General features: G+C 42.0%; 1 protein-coding gene across 3 annotated transcripts; it reads left to right on the plus strand.

Annotated features, from left to right (window-relative positions):
• The first annotated feature begins 3,545 nt into the window (after positions 1–3,545).
• On the plus strand, positions 3,546–5,841 carry LOC101945800 (olfactory receptor 10C1-like). Of its 3 annotated transcripts, none has more exons than XM_065565425.1 (2): positions 3,546–3,556; positions 4,920–5,841. In XM_065565425.1, exons 1-2 carry the CDS (start codon positions 3,546–3,548, stop codon positions 5,839–5,841), a joined length of 933 nt encoding a protein of 310 aa, XP_065421497.1. The 3 variants fall into 3 exon arrangements, with proteins under 3 accessions (XP_065421497.1, XP_065421498.1, XP_065421499.1); XM_065565426.1 differs by lacking the exon at positions 3,546–3,556 and adding an exon at positions 4,045–4,062 and having other exon boundaries at positions 4,927–5,841; XM_065565427.1 differs by lacking the exon at positions 3,546–3,556 and having other exon boundaries at positions 4,888–5,841.
• The last annotated feature ends 6,021 nt before the right edge of the window (positions 5,842–11,862 follow it).

Genomic DNA, 11,862 nt, shown 5'->3' on the forward strand with positions numbered 1-11,862 from the left:
ACATTTTCTTAAATTGTTAGATAAAGGTGTGTTTACTCTAATCTAAGTGTATATCGGGTGTTTATAATCAGTGCCTTGAGTAAGACCCATTGCATAGATTAGCTCAGGTTTATTCCTGGAGATTCCCAAGGTATGTCATTGAGTGGATACAGGACCCAGCCCAGTGGAGGAACCACCAAGATTCTATCTTTGCTGGTTTGTGGGTTTCACTGAGCCTTATATACAACATTGTCTCAGTACTAAACAACATTTTTATTAAAAAAAATAGAACAACATAAAATTAAGACAGCTCACATTAAATGCATTAAAAACTAGCTAATTGTTAGATCACAAAATGCAACTGTAAACAGGGAATCATCATTGAGTGGGAGTGTGTCTAACAGGGTCCTATAGGTATCAGTACTTAGCCTTTCACTAGTCAAGATTTTCATCAATTACCTGGATTATATTTGTAGGTGACACAAAAGTTAGGGCTGTATAAAATAATGAAGCTGATAGGTCACTGATTCTGAGTGATCTGAATTGCTTGGTTAACTGTGAACAAGCATACAATTGGCTTTTTAATCCGGCTACATGTAAATGTATGCATCTAGGAAGAATGAATGCAGGCCACACTTACAGCATGGGGGACTCTATCCTGGGAAACAGTGACTCTGGAAAACATTTGAGGGTTGTAGTAGAAAATAAGGTGAACATGAGCTCTCAGTGCAATGCTTTGGCCCAAACAGCTAATTCCATCCTGTGATGCATAAACAGGGGAATCTCAAGTAGGAGTAGAGGGGTTATTTCACCATTGTATTTGCTGTGGTGTAACCACTGCTGAAATGCTAACAGAGGGTCCTGTGGCACCTTTAAGACTAACAGAAGGACTTAAAGGTGCCACAGGACCCTCTGTTACTTTTTAGAGATTCAGACTAACACGGCTATCCCTCTGATGCTGAAATGCTGTCTACTTCTTCTGTCCACGGTTCAAGAAGGTTACTGATAAATTTGAGAGGTTTCAGAGAAGAGCCATGAAAATGATTAAAGGATTAGAAAATCTGCCTCACAGTGATGGACTGAAGGAGCTCAATCTATTTTGCTTTAGAAAGAGAAAATTAAGAGGTGACTTGATTACAGTGTATAAGTATCTACATAGAGAACAAATATTTTAATAATGGGCTCTTCAATTTAGAAGAAAAAGATATAACATGATGGAATGGCTGAAAATTAAAGCTAGACAAATTCAGACCCAAAGTAGGGCATACACTACCCATTGGAACAATTAACCAAGGGTCATGGTGGATTCTCCCTCACTGACCATTTTAAAATCAAGATTGGATGTTTTTCGAAAAGATCTGTTCTAGGAATTATTTTGGGGACGTTCTGTGGACTGTGTCATACAGGAGGTCAGATGAGGTGATCACAATGGTCCTGTCTGTCATTGGAATCTATGAATCCAGATGCCTAGAGAGAGGCCACGTTGCTCACACCCAGAGCCTTACAAGCAGGCATCTAGGGTACATTGACATCAAGAAACTGAGCTGCCTACAGGGCTTTGCGAACACCAGTGGTAGCTAAATCTGGGATTTAGGCACCTAAAGTAGCATTTAGGCACCATACTCTATTTGTGAATCTAACCCTAACCCTTCCTCACAATGAGGATATGAGTTGTGGGGTAATGTTTCCATTGACGTGCATTAAAGGCCAGACTTGCAAAGGATTCAGGTCATTCAGGTGCCTAACTCTGAGTCAAGTCAATGGGAATTAGGCACGTACATACCTTGATAAACATGGGCCTGGCTGCCTAAGTCACTTTCAAAATTGGTACTTAAGCTTGTAAATCACTTAGATGTTTAGAAAATTATATAGATTAGATTGATTAGAAAATTTTACCCTTGATTAATTAGGAGCAGGTTCTGCCAATCTTGTTCACATTGAAAATAACGGAGCTTTTGTAGATGAAGATGCTATTAATTGTTTTTAAGAATCTTTCCTTTGATGTTGTGAAGTTGCCATTTGTCAAAGGTAGCATGGGCTCAGTCCTGTAATTGTGATGTGATGCAACGATCCTGCCATTTCCCTTGGGTGGGAATTGTGTGCACTCAATGGCATTTGGCTGGAGGCGTCCTGCATTTGGACCAAACTATGAGGCCTTTGCTTGGTTATGAGAGGTGGAATTTCGAAAGGTGCCTACAGGATTTAGGACTTTAACACACAACCAAAGATGCAAATATTCTGTGCCAAATTGTACTCCTATTGAAGTCAACTATTTGGTATTGATTTTAATGGGAGGAAGACACTGCCTGAATAGATATGATATGGCTTCATATAATGGGGTATTTGAGGTGAATCAAAGACCAGGTCCCCAGGGTTTCTAAAGAAGCTGTTAAATTTTCAGATTCCTTCTGATACTGAATTTGTTGTTGATCACAGAAAGGAGATGAATGTGGCCTGCGGAAGAGGTGAGAAATTTCTTGTTTTGACTATATTTCCTTTGGATTCTTCTAAATGTTCTGAATCTAGATGAGTCTCCTTAAATTCCTATTATTTCTTGAACTGAAATGTGCTCTGTTTTAAAGTTCCAAGCACAGATATTCAACTGCGTGCAAAATCACAAGTGACTGTATTGCAGGTAATAGTAGAACAGTTTTCCACCGGAAAATGCTGATTTGATTAAATCAAAACCTTTACATTGCAACGTATTGATTCTGTCTAAATTTGGATAGGACATTATCAGCAAGTTTTGGCTATTTTATTCAATTCAAAATGATTACATGGGAAGATATCATTCAAATATACATTCAAATGAAATATTGTTAGATGATTGAAATGAAACATTTCATCATGTATTCATAAGATTCCAACAAAATAGTTTTGGAATAAATAATTTTGTAAAATAAAATCAGATATTTTGCCTTTTCATCCTGGTTTGTGATTAAATTAAATTTTGAAATCTTTGTATTTACCATGGGGCATAAATTCTGTTTTTTGATCAAATATAGTTAATAATATGAAAACTCTGATCTCACTTAATTGAGTTTACACTGATGGAACTATGTGGACTTCAATGAAATGACTGTGTACATCAGAAGATGATCTGATAGGGTAGATGTTTAGCTACCACAGCTTTCCTCCTATTTTTCACTGGCGTAATTTGCATTAATTGCAATGAGTTTCACAGGGATAAGAGAGAGGAGAACCATGACCTAAATAACTGTAATTTGACAAAGAGACTTAGGAGACTGTCAAAATATTTATTCAGTAATAATTCATTATTGGACTTTTGATGAAGACTCAGGGTGCAATTTTAGTGATGAGCAGGTCTCAAATACAAATAAAATAAAATGCAAATAAAAATTGCACTCAATAAAAACTGATTCCCATATATATACACATTCAAGAGGACAATAATTTTTACAATCATTATCTAAATGGTTTACATAAGGAGAGACATGTGTTCTCATCTTCCTTACCATAATGTAATGTTACTGCAACTCATTTGGCTCCAATAAAGCTACTGCTGATTTATCATAGTATAATTAAGCTTAAGAAAGGGACAACTAATGGGGGAAATGTTAGACTTCTATCAAATCATGAATGGTGTGGAGAAAATGAAAAGAGAAGTCTTATTTACTCATTTGCATAACATGACAAACCAGGGGTAACTCAATAAAATTAATAGGCAGCATGTTTAAGACAAGCATAAGGAATTATTTCTTCATATGTACACAGTGATCGTGTGGAACTTATTGCCAGGGATGTTGTGAAGATCAAAAGTATAACTGGGTTAAAAAAAGAATTAGATAAGTCCATCAATAGCTATTATCAAAGATAGCCAAGGACACAACCCCATGCTCTGGGTGTCCCTAAGTTTCTAACTATCAGAAGCCGGGACTGGATGAGAGGGGATGGATCACTCATTAATGACTCTGAACTTGTTCATCCCCTTTGAATCATCTTACACCGTCCACTGTCAGAAGACAAGATACTGGGCTAGATGGACCATTGGTTTGATTCCGGGTGAGCACCCTTACTTTCTGAAGTAAGAGTAGAATTGGTGAAATGAAGAGGATTAATAAAGTTTTATGATATGGGGAAAAGGGGAAGATTAATGGGTAGATAAAATGGGGCACAAACAGAGGTGGAGGGATGAAGAAAGGGAGGACAAAGTAAATCAGATCAGGATTACTGGCACTGAAGTCAATGGACTGTTATTGGTTTCGTGGAGAAGAGAGGAGAAACAGGCCATTAGATTATATGTATGTGTGTGTGTGTGTGTGTGTGTGTGTGTGTGTGCTATAGAGTAGCACAGTGAATAGCATAACCCCTACACGTGCTTTTCATATAGACAGTTGGAATAGCAATGCAGTGAAATTACGATAAACCCGTCCATATGCTCAGTTGAAGTATATTGGCGCAGCTTCCCAGATTGTTCCACATTCCCGTTGAGAATAAAATAAATGGTGATATATTATTTTAACATACATGTTCCAAGAAACTTGAGTGCAGATGTTGAAATTACTTACACTAGTGTAACTCTATTGAACCTGATTCTGGTTGCACCTCTGTTTTATATAATTATAAGGTCATTGATCCAAGTATTTTTTCTTCTGATGCTAGTATAGAACAGGTGCATTTCCACTGAGTTTATTAACATACACTAATATAAAGCCAGCGATACTGAGGAAAGAATGGAAACCATTGACTTCAGTGAAGTTACTCTGGATTTACTGTGTTGTGATAAGATAATTGGTCCAAAATGGTGGCCGGTCCTGATTCATATCAGACAGGCAGAGGTATGGTTCCATGGAGAGATAGGTGAAAGAACATAGATTAATAGATAAATAGATAAATATATTTAATTCACTGTACCAAACTAATATGTAGTTTTTCTTTTTATTTCTCAAGATGAAGTATGTTGATCGAGAAAAAATGAGAAATAAGACCTTCGTGACTGAGTTTGTCATACTTGGCTTCTCTAACCACACAGACGGGAATATCATTCTGTTTGTGGTGTTTCTATCCATATACATCATCACAGTGCTGGGCAACATCCTCATAATCATTGCCATAAGTGTTGATCCGGCCCTTCACACCCCCATGTATTTCTTTCTCAGGAACTTGTCCTTCCTGGAGATCTGCTACACCTCGGTCACTCTTCCCAAGATGCTGGCCAACCTCCTCTCAGAAGACAAAACCATCTCCTTTGCTGGTTGTGCTGTACAAATGTATTTCTTTCTATTCTTTGGTGGAACAGAGTGCTTCCTCCTAGCTGCTATGGCCTATGACCGCTACTGTGCCATATGCAACCCACTGCGCTACACGGCCATCATGAATAAGAGGGTTTGCATCCAGCTGTCTGGTGGCTCATGGATCTGTGGCACGCTGGTGGCTCTGGAGCACACAGTCTTTATCTTCACACTTCCTTTTTGTGGATCCAATGTTATCAACCACTTCTTGTGTGAGATCCAGCCGGTGCTGAAGCTGGTATGCGGGGACACCTACTGGAATGAGATCCAGATCATTGTGGGTGCTGCTGTCATCCTCATTCTGCCACTGTTGCTGATCCTGGTCTCCTACACCTGTGTCATCTCCACCATCCTTAAAATTAGGTCTGCTGAAGGCAGGCACAGAGCCTTCTCCACCTGCTCCTCACACCTCATTGTGGTGATGTTGTTCTATGGGATGGCCCTTATCATGTACGTGCGCCCCAAGTCCAGCTTCTCTCCAGATGTGAACAAGTTACTCTCTCTGTTCTACTCAGTGGTGACTCCAACCTTGAACCCCATTATCTACAGCCTCAGGAACAAGGAGGTGAAAGATGCCTTGCGGAAAACAGGCATGAAGATATTCAGTTAAGACAGAGATTATTGTCCTTCATCAGGTTTGTCATCCGTGGACTGTCTAAACTCTAATGGGACTTTACAGCTCTGAAGAGACCAAATGGCATCTGAACTCTACAAAGAATTTCCCTTTATCAAACTGGTCAACCTGTTCTGAAGTATTGTATTTCCAGGAATTTTTTGATTAATATTTTGAATGTTGACAAATCAAATGAGGAAAAATTATTTAATTTATTCATTTGAAATCTCCTTCAGGCCTTAAAAGCAATTAATTCTATTAAAATAAAGAAAAAGAAAGGAAAACTTTGAAATGTCATCTCTCCCCTTCCCATTGTTTGAGCAGCTCTAATCTGTAATTCAAGGATATCTGGATTTTATGAAAAAAGTCTTCCTTATTTTAATCAGAACTGGTTGAAATTTCCCATATGACCTTTTTCTCCCAAAAGCTGATGATAGAAATGTGTGTTGGGTAAAGAAACTTTCATGGGACATCCAAGGTCTAAGAGTAAATTTGCATTGTTGGTGTGATTCTTGCCAGGGCAATCCAGGGTTGCTTATAGTGAAATCAAATGTAAGTTTATTAAATAAAGCACAGATATTCGAATGATAGTAGGCAGAAGCAATGGAAACCAATGGTTACATATAAAATCATAACTGTGATGTAGAAACCCCACACTGGACAAGAAGGGGTTAAGGGATTATTTTGGGCTGAACCCGTGCCCCCCTCCCGGTTCCACATGCAGCAAATGCTCCATCTGCTGGAGGCATTAAAAACTGGGAATTAACTCATTTGAGTAGCAGAGCTGGAGGTGAGCAGCCCTGCAGCCCACAGCTCCAGCAGCGCAGAGCAGAGGGAAGCCTAAAGGCTCTCACACAACTGCCCAAAGGGGCCCTCCCTGAGGGAAAGGAGGACCCACCCTAGAGACAACCAGAGAGGGAAGTATTCTGTGGATCTTGGACATTGGTAACCCTCTCTTCTTTTGGTTTGGATTTCCCCACCAGGGGAAAGCCTTGGACGAAACTGGCCCCGGGGCAGGGGGGACAAACGAGAGGTTGCCAGGGCCCAGGATTGGAGCACAGTGGAGTGGGAGGACTCGGGCTCTTCTCCCCACAATCCCTTTGGCAGTCAGCAGTTGCAGCTATGACCACTAGGCCGTGCTCCCCAACCAATCCCTGAGTGAGGACTATTACTTAACACACCTTCTAGAGCCTAGATTTAATTAAGAACAGCCTCAGGAACAAGGAGGTGAAAGATGCTTTCAAGAAAACAGGGATGAAGACTGGCCAGAGACAGGACACTAAACAGGGAGGGCTCTGAGTTACTACAGAGAATTCTTTCCCAGGTAGCTGCCTGATGGGTCTTGCCCACATGCTAAGGGTCTAACTGATCACCATATTTGGGGTCAGGAAGGAATTTTCCTCCAGGTCAGATTGGCAGAGCCCCTGGGTTTTTTTCCGAGTGGTAGCCATGTTAGTCTGTATCAGCAAAAATAATGAGGAGTCCTTGTGGCACCTTAGAGACTAACACATTTATTTGGGCATAAGCTTTCGTGGGCTAAAACCCACTTCATCAGCTGTATGGAGTGAAAAATACAGTAAGCAGTATATATATTACAGCACATGAAAAGATGCTAGTTGCCTTACCAAGTCTGTGGGGGGGGAGGGGTCAGTGCTAACGAGGCCAATTTGATCAAGGTGGAAGTGGTCTATTCTCAACAGTTGACAAGAAGGTGTGAGGTATCAACAGAGGGAAAATTACTTTTTGTAGTGACCCAGCCACTTTTTTCGCCTTCCTCAGCATGGGGCCTGGGTCACTTGGAAGCTTAAACTAGTGTAAATGGTGAATTCACTGTAACTTCAAGCTTTTAAACCATGATTTGAGAATTTCAGTAACTCAGCCTGAGGTTAGGGGTCTCTTATAGGAGTGGGTGGATGAGGTTCTGTGGCCTGCAATATGCAGGAGTTCAGACTAGATGATCATGATGGCCCTTTCTGACCTTATAGTCTATGAGTCTATGAGTCTATAGACCTTGAGTCTATGAGTAACAACGTACTCCCCCGTCTAATAAAGTATAACTCTCCAGCACTTTACAGCCAGGCTGGCTGTAACCTCCTGTTTCATGAGACAAAACACAACGTTGGCTTGTCTCCTCAGGGAAGGATACAGGGAATGTTTTTGCACCCCTAGATATATCGAACTGCCCTTTGTTCTGTATTCATAAACAAGAGGCCCTCCTGCTGATTGATTATTCCTGTATATTTGCTTTCTTGTAGATATCACAATCTCTTAATCAGCACTTGGCTCTGTATGCAAATAAGCTAACATTATGAGGCAGACAGTATACAATGTACACATGACTAGACAGGAAGATAAGCATCTGTTACCAACTGCCTGAAGGGCCCATGTCCTAGGTGTGTCACCTCCTGGTTTCCTTAACTTCAAGACCTTGAGAACATCATTTCCAGTATAGATGCATACATTTTTAAATATTAGCCATCCATGCATTTCACAATACTTATGATGACCACAGGGCTACGTACATGCCACCCTTTGGCGAACTAATATGCAGATATCTGACCTAATGAATACCTGAATAAACCTCTGCCCCACCTGTCCATGCCCTCTGAAAGTTAGCAACAAGAGGTTGCTGGTTCATAGTTGGTCAGCTTATTTTTATGATTGTGTGGTCCTGGGACATGAAAAATCCTTCATTGCAGGATCTTTCCCCCCCTGGGGAATTCATTATTAGTCAAAGGTTCATCCAGTATTATGAGTTTTTCTCCTTCTGAGAAGGCCTAAGTTGTAGGCACCTAGAAAATCATTGGGATTCACAGAGCCTGGGTTAGGGGCCCAGACTCCCTGTGCAATGAGTGGAGGGGAATAGGCACCAAATAATAGGATCCATAAAAGCCAGAATGGTGAGTTGGGAACTGCCTAAACTAGCTAATTGGAGATGCCGAGTTGAGGGGTGTGTGCTAGGCCTTGTCCCTCAACAGGAGTTCGGCGACAAAGTCCAGGCTGAAGAGAGGTGCCTACCATGGCTTGGATTCCACAACCAGGAAGCCCTCTCCTAGAGTTAGGTGCCTATGGGGTTTCTCACAAAAAAAACTAAAACCAATACAAAAAACAGCAATGGAGGAGGAGGTGGTGCAGGAGGAGCTGTCTCAGAACCTTTAGCTCAGTGGCTAGGGCATTCACATGGGATGTGGGAGACCCCCTGCAGTTTGGTTCTCCATCTGTCTGATGAGGAGAAGGGATTTGTATCAGGGTTTCTCACATCACAAGTGACGGTCATAACCCCCGGTTACAGGATATCCTGATGTGGGGCTCCCTCAGTCTCTCCTGTTGGAGCTGTTCCATTTGAATAAACAACTAAAAAGTCATTGGAGCAGGGGGACAGGAACTCAGGGCTCTCAGCTTCCAGGGGATTACGCTAACCCCACACAGGAGAGTCAGTCTCACACACTCTCTGCCCCAACGAATATTCATGCATTTAACCAAAGTGAAAGAGCTTCAACAGGAGAGACAGAAGCGACCCCATACTGGAATATCTCATAGGCATTCACATGAGAGAAAGGGAACCCCTGTTCAATTCCCATCTGTTTGTGAGACTGGGGTGGGGACTGGAACAGGGATGTTCCCCATCCCAAGTGGGTATCCTAACCACTAGACTAAAAATTATGAAGGATGTCCTCATCCTTAGCTGTTTTTTTGTGGAGTTAGGTGCCTACTGAGCATGCCTACTGGATTAGGCCCCAGAAGCGAGACTGGCAGAGAAATTCTTATCTTCCTCTGGTTGGTGGATTACACTGGGGCCTTACGCATCCAGATGCCTAGAGTGAGGCTCAGAGGCCAAAAAAATAGGCACCTAGGGAAATTTTAAACCAAAAACTTAGGTGCCAAGTGAGTATTGTGATCTACAGGGTGTGGCAGCAGCTGAGTGGGGGTTTTGTGAATAGCAGTGGCACCTAAATCTAGGAATTAGGCACCTAAAGTTTCAGTTAGGTATCTGAGTTCCTTTGTGAGTCTTACCCTAACTCTTGCTTACAAGGAATATATGAGTCTCGGGCTAATGTTTTCATGGTCCCATTGAGTTTCTATAAGTGTCAGATTTTCAAAAGTAGTCAGGCAGCTAACTCGCATTCCAGTCAGTGAGATTTAGGCACATAAATACTTTTAAAAACATGGCTTAGGTGCCTACAGTTGTCTTTACACTGGTGCATATACTCGGTTACTAGATCATGTACATGCTAGTGCATGTTCCCCATACCCATGTCAATACTCCACATATGCTGGGATGGACATGGGTATAATGCTGTGTACATACATGTATAGCTGTATGTCCACAGCTGTTTTTAGGCAAGTATAACACTACCATTTCAGGGGTATCCCAGGGTTCTGAGTGTCAGAGGTGACTCTCTAGGACATGACTTGCTGTGCTTTGTTGGCTCTGTGGTCTGCCTTCACACATTTTCCAATGGGTGTTCCTGACCAGCTCTCCCTCCTTCCTAGCTTTGTGGTAGACATGGAGCAATCAGATGATGATCTGGTTCTGCGCCGGGTTCCTATTGCAGGATATGTGTTTATGGGGCAGTGTATGTGATCATCAAGATGTTGGATGAAATCTTGGCAGAACTTTCTGATATTCCAAAAATGGCTGACAATCCATGTGGGAACCATGGATCGGATATGGTAAATGCCGGCATTGCCATGGCATGCTCATGGGTGGACCCAGTGCTTCTAGTGCAGGAGAACCAGCTCAGTGTCCTGGGATCCCATGGTTCTTGAAACCTGGGATGATGAGCAGTGGCTTCAGAGCTTCTGTATGAGGAAGCAGATCTGTGTGGAGCGGTGTAATGTGCTTACAAGAACACTCAATTTAGGAAAGCCATAGTGGTGCAGAAGTGGGCGGCTCTTGCTTTCTGAAAACTAACAACACCAGACAGCAATTGTTCAGTTGCAAACCACTTTGGGGTTGGGAAGCCCACTGTCAGGGCTGTGGTTGGGCAGGTTTGCGAGGCAATGAACACTGTGATGTTCCCACGGGTGTTTGTCAAAATCAAAGTTCTGTAAATAATAGCTGGACTTGACAGGATGAGGTTTCTGAATGGTGCAGGGTCCATTGATGGCACCAACATCACCATATTTTGCCCATCAGAAGAGGTGAGTGAATATGTGAAGAGGTTACTAAAGACTTAGTGGACCACAGAGGCAGATTTATGAATGGCAATGTGGAAAACACTGGAAAGGTTCAAAATGCCCCATTGCGGAGGAGATCAGGATTGTAGTTGATGGGGGAAAGAAGGGACTTTATTCCCTGGAAACAACATGATTCTCTAGGGTTTGTCTGTGACAATAGTTATTTTGTGGACCCTGCAAACCTGCTTCTAACTTAGTTCAAGAAACCAAAACCTGCCATCCTGGAAACAAAACCCCATGGAAAAAGGAGGGAATTCAATTACAAATTCAATAGCCACAGAATGGTTGTGTAGTGCAGGTTTGGCAGGTTGAAAGCTCATTGGCGCTGCCTGCACTCCTGTCTGGAGGCCAATGCAGCCAATGCCATTCACATAATCATCACCTGCTTCATGCTGCATGAGTTGTGTGAGGGTGTCGTGGAAAAAGTCACCCACGCATTGATTTTAGTTCACAGACTCAAACCTGAGGCCAGTTTATTGCAATACATACCAATGCGTTGGGGTAGCAGTCCGAAAACTACCATACCTAGCACAGCACGCAGGCTGCTTTTGTTTCTTCAAACAGCAAGCATAGTACAAATAATATGTCATTTGCGTGAAATAAGAATTTGGGTCTGTCCCTTTTTCCCCTTACCCCTTTTTCCCTTTTCCCCCTTTTCCCCTTCCTCATTATTTTATGAGAATTGGGTGCCTATTGGGTGAGGGGTTTCTTGGTGGTTTCCGCCATGGGTGGTACTTGGCACCAGTTGGAGTGTTTTTCTCGGCAAGGTACATATTATTTTTCCGGGGTTTTACGGTTAAGGGCATAGGGGTTTATCACGGGACGCCCAAAGAAGAT

Source organism: Chrysemys picta, chromosome 13 (assembly GCF_011386835.1).
Source record: "Chrysemys picta bellii isolate R12L10 chromosome 13, ASM1138683v2, whole genome shotgun sequence".
NCBI lineage: Eukaryota > Metazoa > Chordata > Testudines > Emydidae > Chrysemys > Chrysemys picta.

Coding starts and splice junctions, on each gene's coding strand:
- LOC101945800 (XM_065565427.1), top strand. CDS start 4,891: ATGAAGTATGTTGATCGAGAAAAAATGAGAAATAAGACCTTCGTGACT.